Here is a 25,398-nt window from a genome sequence, read left to right on the forward strand (position 1 = left end):
AAAACAGAGGCCCAAGGAGGTGAAATGACCCATCTGAGGCCCAAAGTTGGGTTTATTAGCATAACTTCTTTTCCCGCTACATGTTTCCCACCATCAGCATCTATTTGTTGAAGGTCTTATGTGTGACCTCTGAGCTAGCAGCTTCTGTCTATATTTTTGCCTCAAAGAATCATTTCAGGGACTTAACCCTTCCAATGCATTGCCATAATTACCAATGCAACCAAACAAAGACATTTGGTAATACTTTTCATGTAGAAAATGCCTGTTAATTTTAAGAGATATCTATTTATACTGTTTTTGAATAATCGGTTTTTGAAGAATCCAATTGGGCACTTTTTAATTTTAGGAAATTTGTGTTTAAGGGAAGTCATTTAGGATTTCCTTCATTTAAGAAGCTGGGTAAGGTTCTTCCCTGGTGGTCCAGTGGGTAAGACTCCTTGCTCCCAATGCAAGGGGCCCAGGTTCGATCCCTGGTCAGGGAACTAGATCCCACATGCATGCCGCAACTGAGAAGTCCACATGCTGCAACTAAAAAGATACTGCATGCTGCAGCGAAGATCCCAAGTGCCACAACTATGACCTGGTGTGGCCAAATAAGTTAATAAATAAATATTAAAAAAAAAAAAAAAGCCGGGTAAAATTCTAACCAATGAAAATTCTAGGTAGAAACAATGTGAGCAGAATTTGCTGGAATAGGTGACATCCTCACCGTGTGACCCCATCAGCAGCCCTTGTGAGAGGGGGGCCCTGGCAGAAAAAGTCTAATCCTGGCTCCAGCTCAGCTGTTCTAGTGGGAGCTTGACCTACACAAGTGGTTCTTAACGTTTTGGGGAGGTAGTGGACCCCTCTGAGTACCTGATCAGATGATGACAATGATGATGGCAACATCATTGAGACTTTACTATGCGATAGGCATTGCTCTAAAGGCTCCCCATATATTAATTCATTTACTTCTCACCACACCCCTAAAAGGTAGTTATTATTTTCCCACATTTGAAGATAGGAAAACAAGAGATTAAGTAATTGGTCAAGATCACAGAACTAGTAAATGGTGGAGCCAGGATTTTTACCCAGATAGTCAGCTCCAAAGCCTGTGTTCTTCATCATGATGTCATCTTCATCATGATGTCACACTGCATGTCAACACAGACCCTTTTCTTTATAAGTTCCAGGGATTCACAGACCTCCAGAGGCCCACCTGCAGACTGCCTAGGGGTGCATGGGCCCTAGGTTAAGAAGCCTTCCGCTAAATGATCTCTAAGCACCCTAGGTTAAGAAGCCTTCCGCTAAATGATCTCTAATGTCCATTCTTCTCCTTCATTTTGTGGGTCTGTACAGTGATCATAGGAAGCAAAAGAAGGGAAGGCCAGTTCCTCCCAACTGCTGCTACTGTTTCCATCTTCTTCCCAGTGACTCCATGGGCCTTGGGTCCAACCCAAGGAATTGCTTTGGAATTTCCATCCCCCTGCATTCCCCATGAGAGTTAGGAGAGTCTGTCTGGCAGGTCTGCTCTTAAAGCTACATACACTCACCCTCAGCTTAAACCTGGTCACACTTTGTGAAGTCTATTAGGAAATGGATGTGGTTTGTGCGATGGAAACCAACCGTAAATGAACTTGACCGTCCTGAAGCCTAGCAAGCTCTTCTGCATATTCTCTGGTTCTTTTTCCTTTTTTAGATACACGTTGCCTCTCATGGAAGGAAAACCTAATGTCACAGTTCTTGATAATCACATCCAAAAGCTGCGATCCAGAGCTCTCTCCCAGATACATGAGGCGGCTGTGAGGATGAGGTCTGAGGCCACAGAGGTGAAGCCCACATTGGCAGAAATCGAGGACTGGCTCGATAAATTAATGCAGCTGACTGAAGAGGTAAGGCTTTTAAGCTACACTTGACATGGAGGAGGGATTCTGTAGAAGGGCACCAGGGATAGAGATGGTAGTAGGAAAATCTAGCGCGTTATCTTGCATATTGAGCAGATCTAAAGCATGGTGAACTCAAGGCATTACTGGGCTGAGGTGCTAATGGATGCATCATTGAGGTCAGGGCAGAAGAATTTTGAGTTGGTTGTCCTAGAAAAGTCTTCATAGTGGACAAATCATTACCAGTGTCATGGTACAATCAGAATATTTCAGTGAGAGTGATATAGTAGCAGATCTGTGTAGTACTTTTGTTTGGGATTGGGAAGACCTGGCTTTGATTCCCAGATCTACCATGTTTAACCTTGGGCAAGGTACTCAACCTTTCTAAGCCCCAGTTCCCCATATATTAAATGGAGATAAAACACAGCATTGCTTTATGAAGATTAAAGAAGGTGAAGAGTGTAAAGGCCTTAGCACAGCGTGGGGCACACAGCGAGGGGCTCACAGTGAGTGCTGGATAAATGTTGGCTGCCATTGACCTCTGTGGGTTGGAAGAACAAGGGAGTAGAAGACCCTTCCTACTGACCTTCAAAGGTGGGGGGTGGAGGGTGGGTAGTAATATATTTGTGGATAGCAATACATTTGAAAAACACACATGTGATTACAGGAAATTTTTATTTTTTACTTTCTGCTTTGGTACTTTCGAAGTTTTTTTTATAGTAAAATTATATCACCTTTATAATCAGAATAAAAGAGGTTTAGAAACACTAAGTTAATATTTCATATTTGGAAAATATCAAATTGTGAGGTAGAGATGCTCTATGTCCTATGAAATACATGAAGCCTGTAACCCCTTGACTGCTGTCTATGGCTTTCTTCAAATGATGGGAGAGATAAAAGGGGGTATTTTCCAAAATTCCTCTCAGAGCTCTGTAGATAGGGCCTTTGGCAGGTGAAGCTCCCCTTCCTCTTTTCCCTTTGGCCAGCCACGGGCTGCCTCCCAGCCCTGCAAGCTGTGGTCCTGGAAGGTGTGAGAGTCAGGAATTTGGGCAGAGCCCCAACCACAGTGTTTCTTTGCTAAATGGAGCCCTGAGGGTCCAGCCTGCAGGGTCTGTGGTGTCTCTGCATTTAGACTAACTATAGCTTTGCTTCCTTTTCCATCCACTCACATGAGCAGCCTCAGAACAGCATGCCTGACATCATCATCTGGATGATCCGGGGGGAGAAAAGACTGGCCTACGCACGCATTCCCGCGCATCAGGTGTTATACTCCACCAGTGGTGACAACGCATCTGGGAAATACTGTGGGAAAACCCAAACCATCTTTCTGAAGGTATGGCTTCGTCACTGTGTAACGTGAAATACTTAAGTGCAAAACCCATATTCCCAAGAAGGGCTGATTTATATTATTTGCCAGTCATCGAATGGCTATAGGGCAGTTGTGATCCATTTCAGCCTTTTCTGGCCCTTCCTCTAGGGTGGTCATTCCCAAAGTAGCCTAAGGTCTGCTGGCTTCAAACAAGGACACTTCCATAGAAGTCTCTGTGACACTAATATTAATATGGCATTGTGAACGCTTTGCTTTCTGGAATGATTTTCCACTTCTAATGTCTAATGTGAAGCAATGCCTCTCTTCCTTTCTAGTGAGTGTTTGGGAAGCAGAAAAAAAAGGGAAGGTAATATAGATAGTCTGTGGAATCTATTCCCTAACCAAATGGGTCCTCAAATTGAAAAAATTTGAGAATTACTATCTTAGGGCCGGGGTTCTGGACATTTTATGGAGTCCTAGACTCCTTTAAGAGCCTGATGAAAGCTACTGGCCCTCTCTTCCAAAAGAATGCACATCTCCGATGCATCCAGTATTTTGCATCCAATTCAGGGCCTTTGTAGAATCCATAAATCCATCCCAGGACCCTGGATTAAGAACTTCTCTTATGCGCCTAAGGAGAACCAGAGGAGGGCCTGGGGATGGAAACAAAGAGATCCAAATAGTTGCCAGATGCAGGTTTTTCATCCCTCTCCCTGCCAGACTCCAGCCGAGTTCCTTGGAATTTCAGGGAGAGGAAAAAAATTCAAAAGGAGAAAAAGCAGTCAGGGGAGAGTGTTCTCTTAAAACAGGGAGATATTTTGCTCTTTAATCAAGAGGGTGAAAATAGAACCAGAATGATTATCTTCTTTCAAGTGTCTCTTGGTGGAATAAATTTTACTTAAGATAGAACCACAATTATAATTGACCTCAGCAGTGCGTGGAAGCAAACTGATTAATAAATAAAACTTCACAGGGGGTGGGAGAGCTCTGTAGAGAGGGCCTTTGGCAGGTGAAGCTCCCCTTCTGCTTCCCTCTTTTCCCTTTGGCCAGTCACAGGCTGCCTCCCAGCCCTGCAAGCTGTGGTCCTAGAAGATGTGAGTGTCAGGAATTTGGGTGGAGCCCTAACCACAGTGTTTCTTTGCTAAATGCAGCTCTGAGGGTCCAGCCTGCAGTGGTATTCTCTGCATTAGGTTTCCGAACTCAGTGGATAAAACAGCAAAATGCTTTTAAGAGAATGTTGTATGTATTTATTGATTTTGTTAATACTCATTATCCAGTTTAGGGAGTTATTTAATTCAGTGGGTTTTTTGTTGGTCTTAGGGCCCCTTTCACTCTTAAAAAAGCCATTGGAGACCCCAGAAAGCATTTGTGTATGTGGGTTACATCTATCAATATTTACTGTAATAGAAATTAAAACTGACATTAAAAAGTATTTATTAATATATTTTAAAATAAACAATAAATCCATTATAGGTTAACATAAACTATATATTTTTATAAAATATAACGATTTCCTTTTAAAAATCAGAGAGCAGAGTGATACTGTTTTGCATTTTTGCAAACGGCTTCACAGAAATATAACTGGATTCTCAAAACTGCTTCTACATTTCGTCCGATGGACTAGGTTGCTTGGTTGAAGTACATGAAGAGAATCTGGCCTCACACAGATATGTATTTGGAAAAGGGAGGAGTATTTTAATAACGTTTTCAGATAATTATGGGTACTCATCTTTGATACAATACCAAACTCAAGTGGTAGCTTTTAAAAGGTTAATTGCAGTGTGGAATCTGACGTGTATCAGTGAACTTTTCATTCTCTGCTACCTTAAAATCCATTGGTCTATCTTGTACTTTGAATGGCTCTTTTAGCCATGCATGATTTTGTAACATTAAGCATTCATTTGGAAAATATTGATTCACTGAGTTATGCAAATCTTCCTAATGTTGACACATTTCATCATACAATATTTTCAAAAATCACATTCATTGGGACTTCCTTGGTGGCACAGTGGTTAAGAATCCGCCTGCCAATGCAGGGGACATGGGTTCAAGCCCTGGTCCGGGAAGATCCCACATACCACAGAGCAACTAAGCCCTTGAGCCACAACTACTGAGCCTGCATGCCACAACTACTGAAGCCCGCACGCCTAGAGCCTGTGCTCTGCAACAAGAGAAGCCACCGCAATGAGAAGCCCACGCACCACGACAGAGTAGCCCCCACTCACTGCAACTAGAGAAAAACCCGTGCACAGCAATGAAGACCCGAAGCAGCCAAAAATAAATAAATAAATAAAAATCACATTCACTGATATCACTTATAAGAAAAGCCCTTATGTATTGGGATGTTATCAAGCTCACCCACCGAGACAGAAACAAATTTTCCAAAATTCTAATTTTAACTTGAAACCTTGAATTTTATCATTGCAACAAAATACAGTCACCTATTATCCTTGAAATGACAGGCTCACTTTGTTTATTTTCAAGAAAATGTCTGCCTCATATATCCAAGTATGAATAACCATATTTGTCAGCCAATCACTGTTTCAGGAAGAAAAGGTATTCTATTAAAAAAAAAGGGCTTCCCTGGTGGCGCAGTGGTTGAGAGTCCACCTGCCGATGCAGGGGACACAGGTTCGTGCCATGGTCCGGGAGGATCCCACATGCCGCGGAGCGGCTGGGCCCGTGAGCCATGGCCGCGGGGCCTGCGCGTCCGGAGCCTGTGCTCCGCAACGGGAGAGGCCACAACAGTGAGACGCCCGCGTACCGCAAAAAAAAAAAAAAAAAAAAAAAATGCTAGTTGAGTTCACAGCTCAATTGCATAAGTTTTTTTCTCAGAATACACACTAATATGCAGCAGAATTTCATCACACAAAATATTAAAAAGACATGTGTTCAGGGATCACGATTTAGGATTAGCCGTTTTTACTGCTTTATCAAAGTAATTAATAAGTAAAACTGGCATTTTGTTTTCTTCACTGAGAGTGATGAAGAAAACTGTTACTACCAGTGCAGTTCGGTGTTACTGTCTTGATTCCTGCTACAGTGCTTGGAGTTTTATCCACCATTGCTTTTGCACCATCAGTGCAAATGTCAATACAGTGAAAAAAGCAAGTAACATCCTAGTATGATTAGGAAAATAGTTTGACCTTGTGAGCCTCCTGAAAAGGTCTCAGGGACACCCAGGGGTTCCTGCTTTACTTGTTATTTTAATCTTTGCAGAAGGGTCATTTGGAAATATTTTAACTGCACAAACAAAGTCAGACTGCTGAAAACAATGATTAGATGTTCGGTCTACTTTTGTTTTGAGCTTAATGCACAGCCTGTACTGTGCCCAGCATAACGGGTCATGTTATTGTGCATCTCACAGTACCCACAGGAAAAAAACAATGGACCAAAGGTGCCTGTGGAGTTGCGTGTGAACATCTGGCTGGGCTTAAGTGCTGTTGAGAAGAAGTTCAATAGCTTCGCAGAAGGAACATTCACCGTCTTTGCTGAAATGGTAACATTTAATGACATCACTCTTTTCCTCTTTGTGTGGGAGTACTTTACTTTTCATCCTAAGGGAAAATATTCAGATGTCAAACCAGCCACCACCATAATCGCTACCTAAAACCCCACATTCAAGGGCCCTTAACGAAGTGGGTAGGGAAAGATTGACTGGAGGTCTACATTGGGACACCCCAGAGTGGTTCACACACAAGCAACCCAGGAGTGAGGATGCTTGAGAGGTGCCGACCTTGAGAAGCGTGCTTGGGGTCTGGAGTATTTTTTTTTTTTAATTGAAAATATAGTTGATTTACAATATTGTGTTAATTTCTACTCTACAGCAAAGTGTCTGGAGTCTTTAAACCACAGAAGACTCAATCCTCAGTTGGGGAAGCCTCAGAAGGGTTTGCCCAAGGGCAAAGAAAATGCTGCCTGGATACTTGAAAAACAATAGAGATAATTTGTAAATCCTTCACTGAGTTAAAAATCCATTTGGCTAATTAGAAATCTCATTAGAGTTAAACCAATGAAAATAATTTTCACAAACTTTTACAGCTAAAAGTGGCGTTAGTTGGATTTTTTTCACTGAAAGTACTTATTGTTGTAAATTTATTAGATATATTCAGTGGGTCTCTTCTGACAATTTTCAGATGAGCTCCATTCTTTTACAGATAGGCCTTCATGCTCAAATAATTGCGGAGAAGACTGTCTTCATTCTAGCTAATTTGTAATTGTGTTTCTGCTGCCCACCACGATGCCTGACCACTGGTTTAGGACTGTGGTTCTGATGTGCTTACTGGGCAAGAAAACCCATGGCCATCTTTTAGTTTTGCTTTTTTTAATTTAACAGTGCCTGGCACATAGTAGGCTCCTATAAATATTTGTTAAATAAATAAATGGTGACAGAATTCATCCATCCACCCATCCACCCATCCAAGCTTTTAGGGAGCGATGGCTTTATGGCGGGCACAGAGGCAGAGGCTGAAGATGATGAAGCAGCCAAGCCTGGTCCTCAAGGATCTCAAAATCTATCACAATAATAAAACTGGGTGTCTTGTTAAAAAGAATCCCACCCGGAGGACTGTGATTCTGTAGCTGAGTTAGGGATTAGCACCTGCAATGTGGGTGGGTACGGGGCATTGCGGTCCACTTTGAGAAGCAGTGAAACCCATGGGAAACACACACAAAGTCCTTAGGATGCAAGCTTTGAAGTGCAACTGGAGAGAAATAGAGGGTGGGCTGGAGGCCTCAGGGGAGGCCCTGAGTCACAGATGTTGATGGTCAGTCATCTGGGTGCTGTGGAGGGGGCATCAGAGCACATGTGGGAGGGGCTTGCTCCTGCCCTCCTGTGGGATTTCTTGGCATCCACCTGCCCTACAGCTCTGTGGCTGGGGCCCAGAGAAGCTAGCACTGAGCAAGGAACAACCCTTCCTCTGTTTCCCACTTCCAGATCCTTCCTTGCACAGAGTAAACTCTAGTTTCAACAGGTGTAGAAATGATCCACCCATTTTAGTTGTTTTGCGTGACTCTAGTTTCTCCAAATTCTAACAGCCTCTGAGTACCAGAAGGGGCACGTTAATGACAGTAATGGAAATTTCACTGGTTCTTGCCTTCCTGGGCTAATACCAGACCTCAGTTCTCTGCAAAAATTCCCCCCCCCCACCAAATTTCTGGAGGTCTCACTAGTGCTGTCTTAGATATTGCTCTGAGCTTTAGGCACAAGGGGCTGTGAGACTTGGGGGCACATGCATGGCTTCTTTGGTTTCCAAGTGACAAGGACACAGAGTGGAGGAGCAGTTCCTGCCACTTCTACTCGGAAGCCAGCATGGCCGTAGTATTATCCAGGTGAGGACCTTGGCATGGACAAGAGGGCAGCAGCAGCAGTGGAGATGGGAGCCTCGTGTGGCTTTGAGGCCTTTAACTAGCAGCTGTGGGGCGGGACCATTAGCACACGTGAAGCACCTCAGACACCTCCAGTTTCCTCATCAGGCCCCTGCCCAAACTTCTTCCATCATCCTTCAGCCAAAAACTCCCCTGCTGCTTATGCAAATCGTCTTCTCAGTGAGCTCATCAGCAGACAAACAAAGATATCAGCTTGGACCCAAACAGAGACTGTCACCACTGGCAAACCTCAACCCTCTTTATGGTTGACATAGTGAAAAACAGACCATTGTAGATTTTATAAATTCTGTCTTAGAAAGGAATGCCCTGTAAACCTGGGTCTGCCATTGCCACAAAACCTGCTTCCAGAAAGGTCTTGGTCTACTCACCATACTCCAGAGGGGATGAAGGTTCAGAATTTTTAGGCCACATAAAAGCTGGGTGCTAAAGGACCTTCATGTTTCAGATGGGTCCTTTGTGCTGCCCAGGAAATGTACCATTAATTATAATATTGTTTCTGTGGGGAAATGTGCCCAAGTTCTCGGCAGCAGACTTATAAATAAAGTTTTAGAAGACTACATGTTCATAAATTGAGGACTTTTGTAGGTATCTAAAAGATTAGGTTCGGAGCACTATTTGGAGCCATTGAAAAAAATGGTAGAAACAACTAGCATGATATATCAGTGTTGACAAAGCACTTTCACAATCATTTGTACATTTGAACTTCAGAACAACCCTATGAGAAAGGTAGTATTATCCTCAGTTTACAGATGAGAACACTGAGTCTCAGAAAGGTGAATGATTTACTGAAGTTGCATAATCAGCAACAGGGCAACTTAGGCCCATACCTTCTGAATATAAAGCTTTTCCATTTCCTCATTGTTTAGCCTAGGTCCTAGATGGACTTGAAAATTTATGTGTTGGCTTTATTTCTTGCTCCCTGATGATGTTTCTCCAATTTCTTTTTCATAGTATGAAAATCAAGCTCTTATGTTTGGAAAATGGGGCACTTCTGGATTAGTGGGTCGTCATAAATTTTCTGATGTCACGGGAAAAATAAAACTCAAGAGGGAATTCTTTTTGCCTCCAAAAGGCTGGGAATGGGAAGGAGACTGGATAGTTGATCCTGAAAAAAGGTAAGTTTTTCGTTTTCTGAGAAAAAAGGATGGTAATGAAGTCTTTCCTTAGCAATTGCTAAGTGAATCTTCTCCATCCTCATTCTTGATCATGTTTACGTCACACCCACTGAGCAGAAGTGAGTCCACAGAAACTCACAGAAACTTGAGACATGTCGTCAATGTCCCATAATAAAACAAAAAAGTATAAAAAGCACCTGGTACTAACACTATTGAGAACTCATTACATGGGAATGTGTGAAGCAGTGGGCTAAACATATGCATTATCTTACTGAATCTGGATTGCAGTCCTGCAAGATAGGTAGTGTCAAAAATCATGAAGAGTCTGAGATTTTCATCCTACTTGCAAGCTAGCAAGGTCACCTGCCACAGTTTCGTGGATGTTGGCAGGAGACACAAGACTCCTAAAGCAGAGACAAAGGACTCTACTGCCCACAGCAAATAGTAGTACCAGAGTATCAACATTTGCTCCTGTTCTCCAAGCCCCAGTTCCCACAGGGCGACACAAAGAGGGCCAGGTGACACTTGCACGTGAAGTGGATTGTATAATAGGAAAGGAACCCTGAGCTTGGGGCTCCTGAATCCTTTATAATGGGTAGGTAGTGAGCATGCTGGCCCTTTGCTCTGGAGAGAAACACTATGTCTTCTATGTTGTTCCTCATATAAACATCCTTGAGAAGATAGTCTGTAACAAAGGTCATGGAGCCTGTGTTTAGACTCACAAAGAATTATCTCCCAACAAAAAACAGTATCTCCACCTTACAGATGAAACTGAGACCTTAGAGGGATTAAGTCACTTGTCCAAAGGCACACAGACTGTGGGTGAGTGGTGTAGACAGGGCTAGAACCCAAATCTAGCCTGGGCACCAAAACCAGCTCTCAACTGTTAGGCTGCAATGTCTGCAGGAAACAGTAGAGGGCATAATTTAAGTGGATGAATTGTATGGTATGTGAATTATATGTCAAAGGCTATTATTAAACAGGAAGAAAGAAACAGTACAGGGGGCAAGCACGTGTCCCCTGGAGTCTGGAGGAAACCAAAGCCTGGTTTCTATGTGTTGCCAAAAGCACTAGAACCAGAATGCCTTCTTTTCTCCAGCTCGGGACAGTGTACTTGTGTTTGGAGGAAACAAGCTTGTGAAATTGGATTTTAAGACCTTAAACTGGAGTTTGCTCTCTCTGTCCACATTTGTTTCCCATAATGACACAGGATTAGGGAAGGAGGGAAAGAAGTGTGCTGGGTCTGGTCTGTTAAGACCCAGTGTCTGAACATGATTGCTTTTAACCCATGACAGCTTGCTTTGGTTGGAGTTGGGGTTGCTGGTGAGGGGAAGGGAAATGGGATTTGAATTGGAAAGAAGGAAGGAAGGTTAGTGAGGACAGGGAAAGGCCAGGGGAATTGGCACTGGAAAAGCAGGTCAAGCCTGTCTGAGCTGGATGGGACCCCAGAGGTGGCAGCCAGTTCTGTTCTCCTTCTCTGGGGCCCAGAGAAGTGATGGACAAGCCCAATTGATACAAAGGGTGGGAACTTTCTGTTTTTTGATTTCTTTCCAGTGCTTGATTCTAGGGGAGGATACAGCAGGGGAAAGATGTAGAGACAGTAAAAGGAAAAAAGAAACCTCACTTGAGTGGATACCTGGCAGAAGACTTAAGTCAAAGTTGGACCCTCTGTACTTTCTTCTCTGGGTTGTCAAAATAGTTCCAAATCCAAGAGGAAAATTGGCATGGCAGGGAGTCAGTATGGATTTCTCAAGTGCCCAAATGGACTTTGGAGTCTTAAATGACCTGGTTTGGCTGTCATCCCTACCTAGGAACTACCCAGAAAATGTAAACTCCTCCCTTCAGTTTGTGTTACGTAGACCAAGCAAGCCATGAGTAAAAGTTTCCACACTAGGCCCCAGGAGACCGTCTCCATTCCATTTTTTAAAATAGGTGGAAAGAGGGAAGATGACTCTTTATCCTTTTGAACTGTTAGCCAAGAGTCTTGCTGAGAAAATGCTGAATGGCCCTGACCTGACACAGAAACAGAAGCGTGGTCCCTAGAAGAAGCTGCCCACAATGCTGTTTACCCAGTCCCCACCCTAATTACTGGGCAGGAGCAACTCTGCTGATTTGAGAAGTTCTCTGTAATTTAGGGCTCATTGTTTCAGCGGCCCCTCTTCAAAGGAATGTCAAAAGCTGTTAGTGCAAAGAAGAGTTTGGAGTGGAGAACCCAAAGGGGTAGGGTGAGGAGGGAACCGGGGCCACCCCCAGGGTATAGATGTCTCCCCACCATTGGAAATAGATGGGGTGGTCGGTGACCACCTTTGGTAATGTTTCTCCTTTGGTAACGTGAGCCTCCTGTCCCTCAGCTTGCTGACCGAGGCGGATGCGGGTCACACAGAGTTCACAGATGAATTGTATCAGAACGAGAGTCGCTACCCCCGGGGCGAGTGGAAGCCAGCAGAGGACACCTACACAGATGCGGTGAGTGCAGCTCCAGCTCCGGGGGATAAGCCCTCCTGCGTGAGCTCGGAGAAACCATCGCTGGATCACCAACCACAAGACGGGGCTGCCCGGTCTCTTCTGCTCCATCTCATGTCCTAAAGCCTTCCCTTTATAACTGGAGCCTCCAAAGCGCATCTGTAATTAATTCCTATAGGAAAGACATGGGGCCTATTTAACTAGATGTTGGTACATGGTAAAGTCTGGGTTGTGAAATTTTTTTTACTATATTATGGAACTAGTTTTTAAAATCATAACAAATTGAAAGCTCATGTCTTTAGAATAGTCAAACAGCATAAAAGGAAATTAAAAGTAATTCTTCTCCCTGATCCATGTCCCACCCCCACTCCCAGAGATAACCACTGAACCACTGATAGCAGTTTTCTGTTCCTATACAAATATATAGCTTCTTTTTTCCCCCACCTGAATAGAATTGTGTTGTATGAACAGTTCTGTATTTTTCACGTAATATATCTTGGACATCTTTTGATATCAATACATATAGATCTATGAGCCATTTAAAAAATTCCTCAGAGTGTTTTATTATATGTACCCCTCTATAATTTATTTAACTAATCCTCTCCTTTTGGATATTTAGGGGTTTTCCCCCCAGTCTTTGTTTTTTATAAACAATGTGACAATGAACATCCTTATACATACATTCTTTTTTTTTTTTTTTTTGCGGTACCCGGGCCTCTCACTGTTGTGGCCTCTCCCGTTGCGGAGCACAGGCTCCGGACACGCAGGCTCAGCGGCCATGGCTCATGGGCCCAGCCGCTCCGCGGCATGTGGGATCTTCCCGGACCGGGGCACGAACCCGTGTCCCCTGCATCGGCAGGCGGACTCTCAACCACTGCGCCACCAGGGAAGCCCTATACATACATTCTTATTCACTTATGAAACTTTGTAGGAGAGGCATCTGTTGGCTTGGTCAAGGTTTCAATGCATATGAAATTTTGACAAATATTGGCAAACTACTTTCAAAGAGGTTGTACAAATTTATATTTCTAGCAATAGCATAGGGGGCTGTTTTTCTAGACACTCACCCTCCCACTTGTTAATCTTTGTCAGTACATGAATAGATGGTATCCTGTTGTTATTTCAGTTTTCACACTCTTAAAGTGAAGCTGACTATTTTTCTATGTTTACGGACCTCGTTTATTTCCTTTACTATGAACTTTTTTCATAACTCTATCAGTTTTAATGCAGAACTTAAGTCAATATTTCAAGTAAACTTTGCTTAGTCTTACATGATTAGCATCTACAACCTCCTATAGCATTACCCCATTCTTGAAGACATGTGTTTTTCATGCTTTATCCATCTCTGATGGGTTCTCTGCAGTGTAACCCCTCATAAAGAGTTGCGTCATTTCATAATATTAAGTTGAACCATATGAAATAGCTTACATTTGATCATTTTTGACCTACAAAAACAATTTCCCGTGGTTTAACATAACATATTCCCTAATAGTGGAAGCAGAAAGTATTCTTTAAAAATCTAGTTATTGTTTAGCAATTGTGTATAAATAAAGATTACGGCTTTTTCTGAGAAAGATTGATGTGTATGATGGTATTGAAATGAGTGAGTCTATAGTTAAGTGTGAGGAATTCTATCTCACCTTTGCATCTTATTTAACACACTATGGCTTCTTTCTCTTCTTTTTTTTTTTTAAGAACGGTGATAAAACAGCATCACCCAGCGAGCTCACTTGCCCTCCAGGTTGGGAATGGGAAGATGATGCATGGGTCTATGACATTAATCGTGCAGTGGATGAGAGAGGTAACATTTCAGACCTATTACCTGACCAGGGGCTCTCCAGCAATGCCTTGATTAAAGTCAAGTTTCCTTGGGAGGGAGGAGTCTCACGCCCCTTCGCCTAAGATGACCAGGTCAGGTGGTGTTTCCTGTGACTATTCAGACGCAAAATCTGAAGGACAAGCAAGTACTTGGACAGGTGCAGGGTGGGGGGCTGTCAAGAATGAAAGATACAAAGTAACGGGATGCCAGGTGGCTGGACTTTGAGATGTCGGGGATCCAATGAGAATTTGGGAGGGGACTGGAGTTTGGAGCTTCTCTAGTCTAACCATGACATACCCTCCCTGGGAACATCACACTCAGGGGCCCCCTAGCTCAGAAAGAAGAACTGCAAAATGCCTTAAAAGTCACCCTACTCAGCAGTAATGCAGATTATTGACATAGCTTCTGGTAATGATATTTATCCTTTTCTTTTTAAACTTTATTTATTTATTTTGGCTGTGTTGGGTCTTCATTGCTGCGCGTGGGCTTTCTCTAGTTGCTGTGAGCGGGGGCTACTCTTTGTTGCCGTGCGCGGGCTTCTCATTGCCATGGCTTCTCTTGTTGTGGAGCACGGGCTCCAGGCTCACGAGCTTCAGTAGTTGTGGCATGCGGGCTCAGTAGTTGTGGCTCGCAGGCTCTAGAGCACAGGCTCAGTCAGTAGTTGTGGCGCACGGACTTAGTTGCTCTGCAGCATGTGGGATCTTCCCAGACCGGGGCTCGAACCCGTGTCCCCTGCATTGGCAGGCAGATTCTTAACCACTGCGCCACCAGGGAAGTCCGATATTTATCCTTTTCTACAAATAGTAATCTGAAGTTAAACGAACTAGAACATTTAGAATTATCAAGAGAGAAAATTTGACTTTTAAATTTCTTACAAGAGGGAATAGTACACACGAAAGAGCTAACATTGATAAGGAAGGTTTCAAATAGATTATAAGTTTCTTGATGATCTTGATGCACACACCAGGCCTTTTAATAATAGTTAATGTTTTTTGAGTGCAAACTATATGCTAATCATGGTCCTAGTGCTTTGCATGCATTATTTTGATTAATTCTTTTGAAAAAGGTATATTTTACCTTTCTGCTGGGGAAACTGGACCATCAGCAGGTTTACTAACTTGCAAGAAACTTTAAAAGTAAACGGCCCCCATGTGGTGATGCAGGGATTTGAAGCCAGGCTGTTGACTACACAGGCCACGCCCTTCATCACTGTCCCCAAATGCCTCTTGCATTGTGCTTTACTCTTAGATGCACTCAATTACCGTGAGTGACTGGAAGTAGAAACATGGAGGAGAACCCCAGGGCCACAAAGGAAGCTTCTCGAAGAGGGATCCAGGGGAATAGGGCTGTATTCAGTTTGGCTGATGGCAGCAAAGTGATAGGAGCAGTGGCGTTCAGTCATGACAGTGGAGAATGTTGGGGAGCAGACAGTGACCGAATGACTCCTGGAACTTTATTTGGCAATCTGGCAAGTGCATCTCTTTTGGATAACCATTCACAAACTCTGTTCCAGGCTGGGAGTATGGAATCATCATTCCTCCTGATAATAAGCCCAAATCCTGGGTTGCAGCAGAAAAAATGTATCATACTCATAGACGCCGAAGGCTGGTCCGAAAACGCAAGAGAGATTTAACACAAACCACTTCAAGTACTGCAAAGGTAAGAGGAGCAATGGGAGGGAGCTGGGGGCTCCGCCTTCCAGACCACGCAGAACCACGGTTAACTCTGCGACTTCTACAGGAACCATTTGCCTGTCAAGGGCCTGATGCCCTGCTCAAGGGTTATAAAAGTGTATCCCCGCCCCAGACCTGCTGATTTAGGAACTCTGGGGGTGGAGCCCAGCATTCCGTGTTTCAGTAAGTCTTCCAGGTGATTCTGAAGCAGGCTAAATAACGAGAACCACTCGAGAGGTAGTAGTAGAAACGAATTATTTTGGTAGCATAATGTAGTAGTGGCAATAGCTCAGGACTTGGAACAAGACACCTGAGGCTTCAAATCCTGGCTTCATTTCCTTTCTCATCTGCAAAATGGATATAATATGCATCTAATTAGGGTATTATAGGCTTAAATGGAATAATAATAAATTGAGCAGAAAAAGTACACTCATAACAACCATAAGTGGTATGTTCTGTGTGCTTTTTGTGATGGTAGGTCCTGAATATACATCATCTCCAATCCACAAAATCTGCATTTTTATCGTCATCTTACAGATAATGTTCACAGAGGTTAAATGGATTTGCTTTAGGCCATGTGTCTAGTAAGTGATAGAGTGTTTGAACCCAGGCTGAGGTCATTCCAAATACGACCTCTTTCTATTCCAAAAAGTGCCTGACTCGTAGTAGATGTCATGAAGTGTCTTTTTATTAGATAGTGAGCTTTTTGGTACTTCTAAGGTTCCAAAGCTCCGGACCTTGTTCCTAATAAATAATGGAGTAGAATGAATGAGCTAATGAATATTTGTTTTGGAATCATCCTTATCCGGATAGGGTGAGAAGTTGCTAGAGGCACTTGACTCCCTCCTTCCCCATGAGAGCACCGAGGTGAAGTGGAAAGAACACTGAGCCACCAGTCAGAAGACCAGAAACATGGCCCAGTTCTATTCTACCAAAGAGTATTGTTGAGACTTAGATCATGCTCCCTAACCTGCCTCACTCCTGGCTGCATAAAATACTTTGGTCACTAGTAATACTGCCAGAAGGTCAATTATAAGATTGTCCTTGACCTGGGTTTTCTGTTTATTTAAAGTTGAAAAAAATAACCCCTACGTGGAACTCTTATTTCTGAGATCATAAATATTATTCAGTATTATTTTACATCTACTAAATCTAGTCATACTTTTAAGATATTTACGTAAAATTTCCACCACTGAAATGTCAGCTACAGGAGGGCAAGGACTCTGTCTTTTTCTTCACTGCTTCCTCAGCTCTTAACCCAATACCACACTTAAGAGTTCCTGAATGAATTGAAAAGAAACACTGAAAACTGAGATAATTATATATAGTTTTTAAGATTAAAAGTGCTATCGTCGTTAGATAGTAGTTATTACAGAAGTAATATACCCTGATTTACTTATTAGCTATAGAAGCTATTACCTTAGACAAGACATTTAGACCCTGGGGAGGGTGGTATCGTTTTTTTTCCCTCTCTATATAAAATGGACATCATAATATTTTCCAAACTATATCATAATGGCAATGTTCTTATGAGCTAATGAAGTGAGAAAATAGAAAGCAATTTGGAAAAGAATCCATTTGCTTTTACCCATTCCCTCATGCCGCCCCCAACCCCTGCTACCAAGTCTGAATAAGGTGCCCCTCCTGATGGTACAGCCACCACTCATTTCATTTCATCTCATTTCACTTTACTTGCCTGCTTATCTCTCTCTACCCCCCCAGTCCATCAGCTCTGCAACGGCAGAGAGCCTGTCTGTTTTGTTCTTTGTTGTATCCCTGGCTCCTAGCCCAGTACTTTGGCACAGAGTAGATTTTCAGTACGTATTTGTTGATGGACCACATAATCTGCTTTATCAATATAAGGAATATTGTTATTATGATTATTATCATTAAATGTTTTACTTCTATTTTAGGCCATGGAAGAATTTAAAGACCAGGAGGGCTGGGAATACGCTTCTTTAATTGGCTGGAAATTTCACTGGAAACAGCGTAGTTCAGATACCTTTCGCCGCAGATGCTGGAGGAGAAAAATGGCTCCTTCGGAGACGCATGGCGCAGCTGCCATCTTTAAACTTGAAGGTGCCCTTGTAAGTAATAAATAGCCAAAATTCAAATCATATTCGCAGAGGGAAAATACATGAGTGTTGGATATAATACCATCGACGCCAATACTGTAAGACTGCACATAATTTGGGAGAAAGCTGCACATCCTAGGTGCTCAATAATTTTTGTAGAATGAATTAGACCATTTACATATGAAAGGTTCTAAGAAGCATGTTTAATATTGTTTCATCTAGCCTTTTCCGAGTATATCTGTTCCAAAACCTTTGCTTCAGGTGACATCTGTTAACATCCCTTTGGATCATACTTTGGAAACTACAACTGTTCAACAAACAAAGAAAGTTAAATAGGCAGATGTGAGGGGAAGGAAAACAGAAGGATGCTTACAAAATTGGAGAACAGTTCATGTGGAAGCACAATAAAAAGGCAGAGAAGAAAAAAGCACAAAGGTGGAAGGAATGAATAAGAAAGTGGTCATGGTTGATTTAAAACAATGTGGTAGTCAGGGACCATTTTTAGAAATTTGTGTTTGGACACAAGCTACTTTTATATTTCTACACAGTGACCCTTCTCTGTTCTTCTTCCACTGCTCTTTTTCCTCCTCCCTTCCTCTTAATCCACTTATGTATCCTTTATGCTCCTCCTTTTTTTTTTTTTTTTTTTTCTTTCACGGGCAGGGTTTGGTAAACCTGGCCTTGGTGGGTAGAAAGGCTGGCTTCGACTTCCTGCTCTGTCGCTGTCCTGGGCTTTATTCATCGTTTAAAAATGGAGTGATTGGGGCTTCCCTGGTGGTGCAGTGGTTGAGAGTCTGCCTGCCGATGCAGGGGACACGGGTTCGTGCCCTGGTCCGGGAAGATCCCACATACCGCGGAGCGGCTGGGCCCGTGAGCCATGGCCGCTGAGCCTGCGCGTCCGGAGCCTGTGCTCCGCAACAGGAGAGGCCACAACAGTGAGAGGCCCACGTACCGCAAAAAAAAAAAAAAAAAAAAAAATGGAGTGATTGGATGAAGAAAATCTCTTTTAAAAGCGACCATTCCATTTGTTTGTAGTTCTTACCTCTTCATTTGTTTTTAGGCATTGTTAATTGGTTTTCCTGACTCTTATTTTAGGGTGCAGATACTACCGAGGATGGAGATGAAAAGAGTGTAGAAAAACAGAAACACAGCGCCACTGCTGTGTTTGGAGCAAACACTCCCATTGTTTCCTGTAATTTTGACAGTAAGTTTTAAACATGTATTTGTGTTTTTCACTTCTATGACGTTCATCTCAAGGAAACTCTTTGAATTCACCAAATGTGATAGATAAAAATCCCTTTATGCAAATGTGACTTTTATTTACATCATTTGATGGAGATGATTTTTTAAAATATAGTTTTCAAAATTATATTTGGGGTAGAGGGTGGTCAAATCATTGATTTCAACATAATCTGTCTGATATGTACTCATGCTACCTATTAAGCTCCCGCAAAAGATTATTCTAATTGGAAAAAATGTTCAAAAAGTTAAGGTTGGTTTCAATGATAACCTTCAGGAATTTTGGAAGCAGGCCTACTCTGTAATAATAATAGCAAATACTCATGTAAGTCTTAGCATGTGCCAGGCACTCTACATATATTAACTCATTTAATTCTTATAGCTACCCTAGAAGGTAAGTACTATTACTGGCCCCAGTTTTACAGGAGGAAACCAAGTGCAGAAAGATTAAATAACTTGACCAAGATCTTATAGCTTGTAAGCACTACAGACAAGATTTGAACTCAAGTAGTCTGGTTCCCAGAATCTGTATAATGAATCAAAATGCTCCCCTGCCTCTCAAATTATGTGTGTTTGCAGGGGCAGGGAGGGGTGGCAGCATAGTGGGGAGGGTCGTATATGCATTAATATAATAATGATAAGGAGTATAAAGTCTTTGAAATATCAAAGAAACGTTTAGCAGATAACCGTTTCCTAGATCTGGTGCTGAACTGGTCTGGAAAGCCCTATTTCTATAACTCCTAGAGACCAAGTGTCATTTTAAAGGTCGGCGATGCCAAGCAGTACCCTAAATCCAGGTAGTTTGCACCAGGAGTATGTTCTCGTGATTGACACACTTGCATTGAGCTTCCTGTAGTACTTTTTAAATAAGTTTCATTTTGCAGGAGACAGAATTAATTTGGGAAGACATGTCATCACCACTGTATATGTGTTCTTTACCGTGGGGAAATAGATTTGGGTAACCCATTTATCTGAAACATATATTATCTCCCAATAGAAATACAGTGTTCTGTTTCTTGTAAGTAACCTCCGTCCTGTTGTTTTTAGGAGTCTACATTTACCATCTGCGTTGCTATATCTATCAAGCCAGAAACCTCATGGCTCTAGACAAGGATAGCTTTTCAGGTAAAGGGAAAACGTCTCCGTCTCACATGTTATTACACAGCAGGCTAGCTTGATTCTACTTTTCATCAAGTGGATGCTTTGAGTTATTTCTCACAACAACAAAAAGCCTTTCTGTATTGAGGGTAGTTTGATATGCATGAAGTCAGTTGCTCAGTCATTAGATACTCGCTGAGTATGCCAAGCATGGTTGCTGAGTGCTGGAGAAGATTCATGGTCTTTTAATACTACTAATCATTAATTGATTAAGTGATTAAAAAACACCTTAAGAAAAGCAGTTTCTGCTTTCTGTTTATAGCTGTGTTTTTACCCCTGGGCTCTTGGGTTAATTGGTAAGTCCTCACCTTTTTATATATATATATATATATATATATATATTTTTTTTTTTAGATGTTGCGGGTAGGAGTTTATTAATTAATTAATTAATTTTTGCTATGTTGCGTCTTCGTTTCTGTGCGAGGGCTTTCTCTAGTTGTGGCAAGCGGGGGCCACTCTTCATCGCAATGCGCGGGCCTCTCACTGTGGCAACCTCTCTTGTTGTGGAGCACAGGCTCCAGACGCACAGGCTCAGTAGTTGTGGCACACGGGCCCAGTTGCTCCGCGGCATGTGGGATCCTCCCAGACCAGGGCTCGAACCCGTGTCCCCTGCATTAGCAGGCAGATTCTCAACCACTGCGCCACCAGGGAAGCCCAATATATATATATTTTTTGTAGCTCTCTTAAGTTGACAAAAAGATCACCAGATCACCCATTCCCCTACTTTGGAGTCTATCTTGACCTCCTCTGCTGCCTGCTCCCCAATTCCCAGCACCATCAAACCATGAGGCTTCATCACCCCTCACACTGACACCCCAGCTGCTTTTGTTGCCTTTGGACTGGTTCTAAGAGGAAGGTTCTGGGCCCCTGCTGCTGGGGGATTTGTGCTGTTGCTAGTGGGACCATGAACAGTTCCTGGGCTATAGGGGGAGCATTCTACTTCAGGACCTGAAGGCCATCAGAGCTTCCCTGGGGCTTCTATGGAAACAGCTCTAAGAGCAGTTACCTGATACTCCAGCATGCTTACATCAATTGTGAGGTATGTTCCGAGCACTAATATTAACCAACATATGTGAATGGTTTCCTTTTCTCACAAATTAAAGCAGATTCAAGGTTATCTCTGTAATACACATCTCCAAAATGGTTTTTGAAGACATTTTTGAATATTCACCACCAGGGGGCACTCAATCATTGAAAGTCAAAGTTAATTTCTCGACCAAAGTTGCATAAAACTCTAAGCACATTCCTTGCAGTTTGAGATAAAAGATACATCATCAGGACAAAAGCAAGGAATCCCATTCATAAGATGCTGCAATGCTAAAAGCCAAGCACCCTTTTAGCTTATGCAAAAGCTTCAAGTTAGACAGCAGGGTATTGCTCAGACAGGACAGCTCCCAAGCAATTGCAAAAAGGTTTGGTGAAATTATTTAGCACGGAGGAGAAATGGATTACTTCTTTTTTTTTTCTTATCTTTTTTCAGCTTTATTGAGATACAGTTGACAATATAGTTGTAATATATTTAAAGTGTACAACGTGGTGATTTGATACATGTACACATTGTCGAAGGATTTCCACAACATTCATCGTCTCTCATACTTACCTGTTTTGTGAGTGTGTGAGAACACTTAAGTTCTACTTTCTTAGCAAATTTCAATTATACAATACAGTGTTAGCTGCAGTCACCATGTTATACATTAGATCCTCAGACCATCTTGTAGGTGAAATTTACACCCTTTCACTAACTTCTCTCCATTTCCCCTGCCCCCAGGCACCCTGAGGGCACCATTCTACTGCCTGTTTCTATGAGTTCCACTTTTTTTGTTTGTTTCACATATAAGTGATACCATATAGTATTTGTGTTTCTCTGTCTGGCTTATTTCACTTAGCATAATGCCCTCTAGGTTCATCCATGTTGTCACAAATGGCAACATTTCCTTCTTTTTTAAAGCTGAATTATATTTCATAGTGTGTATCTATATTTTTTTCTTTATTCATCTATAGGTTGGCTTTCATTTCTTCGGTGGTTTACCTTGCTGCACAGAACCTTTTTTAGTTTGATGTTGTCCCCCTTGTTTATTTTTGCTTTTGCTGCCTTTGCTTTTGGTGTCAAATTCAAAAAACCGTAGCCAAGCCAGCGTCAAGGAGCCTACCCCTATATTTTCTTCCAGGAGTTTTACCATTTCAGAATTCAGCCATGGCCATGGTTTTACCGTGTCAGACTTCAGCCGTGGTTATTCTTTTTTTTCTGTTTTAGATCCATATGCTCATGTCTCCTTCCTTCATCGAAGTAAAACCACCGAGATCATCCACTCAACCCTGAATCCTACCTGGGACCAAACGATTATATTTGATGAAATTGAAATCTATGGGGAACCCCAAACAGTCCTACAGAACCCACCCAAGGTTGTCATTGAACTTTTTGACAATGACCAAGTGGTAGGTAATGGAGAATTTCTGAGATGGCTGGGGAATGATGGAGGTTTATAGGGATGTTTGTCGGGGAATTTAAGGATTGCTTGTTTCTCTAGGGCAAAGATGAGTTTTTAGGACGAAGCATGTGCTCTCCTCTGGTGAAACTAAACTCAGAAATGGACATCACACCCAAACTTCTCTGGTACCCAGTAATGAATGGAGACAAAACCTGTGGGGATGTCCTTGTCACTGCAGAGCTGATCCTGAGGCACAAGGTACTTACTGAGTTCTCACTCATCTGTTTTTTTCAGAGTAGCCAATCAAAACACTTGTTAACAACTCCAGGCACTAGTTACTTGAACTAAAGGGAGGCATTGACATTTCCATGTTTGTTTCACAGGATGGCTCCAACCTTCCCATTCTTCCCTCGCAAAGGGCACCAAGTCTGTACATGGTCCCCCAGGGCATCAGGCCTGTGGTTCAGCTCACTGCTGTTGAGGTATGCTGCTCACTTTGTTTTACTGATCGACTCAAATGGATGTGGCTATAGAAATGGAATCTTTCGTCTAGGAATGGAATCTTGCTGCATCTTCTCTTGCTGTCTCCAATTTCCTATAGAATTTGTCTAAAAAATTGAAATATTCTTGGAAATAGAATGCTTGTCAAAGCAATAAAAACAAGTCAATCCCAACATTCCTGAGGGAATCTAGAATTCCCATTTACTGGGAGCCAGTGGATTTCTAAGTTTCCTGTGTCAACTGGAGAACTGGGAGAGAGGAGACGGACTCAGAGCAGTGTGTCTTTATGTGCAGAGAAAAGGGCACCTCAGAGGGAGGTATAGGGAGGGAAGGGAGGAATGAGAAATGCTGACATGTCAGACAGAGCAGATATAGACGGAAGGAGCCTGATGGACAGCGTCCTGCTTACTATTGAGGACTCTCCCTCTGTCCAGTCAAGCACCTGTTACCTGGAGATTTCTGTTCTTGGGGTCTTGCTAAGACTGAGGCAGATGACTTTAAACAACAGCTCTTATTTTTTTACTTAGTGCCTGCATGTCAGTCACTGTGTTAAGAAGTTTACACTTGATCCTCAGAATAGCCCATGATAGGTAATGCTCTCAGCCCCGTCTGCAGATGAGACAGAGAGGTTACTAACTGGCCAGAGTCCTCAGAGCTGTGATACGGCGCAGCCGGGATTGGATCCCTGCACTCTTATCCCTCTGCTTTTCAGCAGCTCAGGTAGGAGAGGTAAATGGGCAAAATCGCTTTCTCTGTATGACCTCCAGGTTTTCTAGAGTGACATTCTCAGAGATTTGAGGCAAATCTGTACAAGTCAATCTTAAAGAATTTACCAGTTATTAAGACAGGATTTTTCCTTTTGAATATTATTTTTGATATGTTGGGTTTCTTTCCCTTCTCTTTACATTGTTTTCTTAGATTCTAGCTTGGGGCTTAAGAAATATGAAAAACTACCAGATGGCTTCTGTCACCTCCCCCAGTCTCATTGTGGAGTGCGGAGGGGAAAGGGTAGAATCAGTGGTGATCAAAAACCTGAAGAAGACGCCCAACTTCCCAAGTTCTGTTCTCTTCATGAAAGTGGTACTGTATCGAGGCTCCGTAATAGTTCATGTCTGTTGAATAGCTGATTTGTACTTGAAAATGAATATATACAAATCACACACATATTTTATATATATATATTTCCAAAGTCTGTAGTTTATATATTTCCAGTCTGACAACAAATAGAAAAACCCTGCCTTGCAGACAGCATGTCAGTGACTTTTCCCTCTTAGATTCTCACACTGTAGTGATGGTTTCTTAAAGCTTCAAACAACCCCAGTGACACAGAAGTACCTACGAGCAATACTAATATATTTCTCCAGTAAACTTTCCATCTAGTCAGCTCTCTGTAACAGGCTCTTGGTCAATCCCCCAAGAGCGGAATATTAACCCCCAGGCCCTGCGGGTGTACGTGGACCAGAACCCTCTGGATAGCGACTGGCTGGCTGGGGAAGGGCAGCTGCGGGGTGATGGGGCCATGTCCTAAGAGCCCATGACTGTGCCCTGCCTCCACGTGTCCCTGGGTTGGTGCCACTTTGTTCCATCAAAGTTACCCTCTGGTTATTAGAAAGGCAGCAGCCTCAGATCTGGTTCACAGGCCTCCATCATAGACCCTATAATACTTTGGAGCAAGAAGAGGTTACTCCGTCTTTCCGTTTTTTTTTTTGTGGTTTTTTTTTTGCGGTACGCGGTCCTCTCACCGCCGGGGCCCCTCCCGTTGCGGAGCACAGGCTCCGGACGCGCAGGCTCAGCGGCCATGGCTCATGGACCCAGCCGCTCCGTGGCATGTGGGATCTTCCCGGACCGGGGCACGAACCCGTGTCCCCTGCATCAGCAGGCGGACTCTCAACCACTGTGCCACCAGGGAAGCCCTGTCTTTCCGTTTTGAAAGCAGTTAAATCCTTAGCTTTTTAAAAAGAAAAATCTTTATTTTTTACTCTACTATACAAAGCATTAAGAAACAAAGGCATTTCTTCAGTTTAACGGGATGGAAGGTCCAGAACCTTCCCATTTCTTTCCCTACCCCAGTCATTTTTCTGCCCTTGGGGTCTCCAGCACACCACTCTTGAACTGTAGGGTCTTGGAGCTTAACTTCTCCAATTACAGATGAGGCAGCTGAGGCCTGGAGCGGGGAGCCACCTTATGCAAGTTCTGTCGTGAGTGCCAGGCCCCGTGTGCTGTGCTGCAGTGACTGTCAAGATTGCAGCAGTAGCTACACAGAGCTCGGTGCTGGCTGCATTCACACTCCCTGCATTAAGTCTTCAACCCTGCAGGGCAGGCGTTTTCACCCCTCTTATGTGTGCTTTGGAGGAAACTGAGATGTTA

General features: G+C 42.9%; 1 protein-coding gene and 1 non-coding gene across 5 annotated transcripts in view; both read left to right on the forward strand.

Moving 5' to 3' along the window:
* Positions 1-25,398, forward strand: part of MYOF (myoferlin) — a 155,128-nt gene that overhangs the window by 91,571 nt on the left and 38,159 nt on the right. For all 4 annotated transcript variants that reach the window (XM_067709978.1, XM_067709980.1, XM_067709979.1 and 1 more), the window contains 14 exons: positions 1,679-1,871; positions 3,040-3,195; positions 6,539-6,670; positions 9,511-9,674; positions 12,026-12,140; positions 13,833-13,938; positions 15,470-15,615; positions 17,543-17,716; positions 18,800-18,908; positions 19,991-20,068; positions 22,356-22,537; positions 22,630-22,788; positions 22,914-23,012; positions 23,950-24,111. In XM_067709978.1, coding sequence (XP_067566079.1) covers positions 1,679-1,871; positions 3,040-3,195; positions 6,539-6,670; positions 9,511-9,674; positions 12,026-12,140; positions 13,833-13,938; positions 15,470-15,615; positions 17,543-17,716; positions 18,800-18,908; positions 19,991-20,068; positions 22,356-22,537; positions 22,630-22,788; positions 22,914-23,012; positions 23,950-24,111 — 1,975 coding nt within the window. The remainder of the gene's footprint in view (positions 1-1,678; positions 1,872-3,039; positions 3,196-6,538; positions 6,671-9,510; positions 9,675-12,025; positions 12,141-13,832; positions 13,939-15,469; positions 15,616-17,542; positions 17,717-18,799; positions 18,909-19,990; positions 20,069-22,355; positions 22,538-22,629; positions 22,789-22,913; positions 23,013-23,949; positions 24,112-25,398) is intronic.
* On the forward strand, positions 410-482 carry TRNAW-CCA (transfer RNA tryptophan (anticodon CCA)). The gene has a single exon. It is a non-coding gene; the product is annotated as a tRNA-Trp (tRNA).

This window comes from Pseudorca crassidens, chromosome 16 (assembly GCF_039906515.1).
Source record: "Pseudorca crassidens isolate mPseCra1 chromosome 16, mPseCra1.hap1, whole genome shotgun sequence".
Classification (NCBI taxonomy): domain Eukaryota; kingdom Metazoa; phylum Chordata; class Mammalia; order Artiodactyla; family Delphinidae; genus Pseudorca; species Pseudorca crassidens.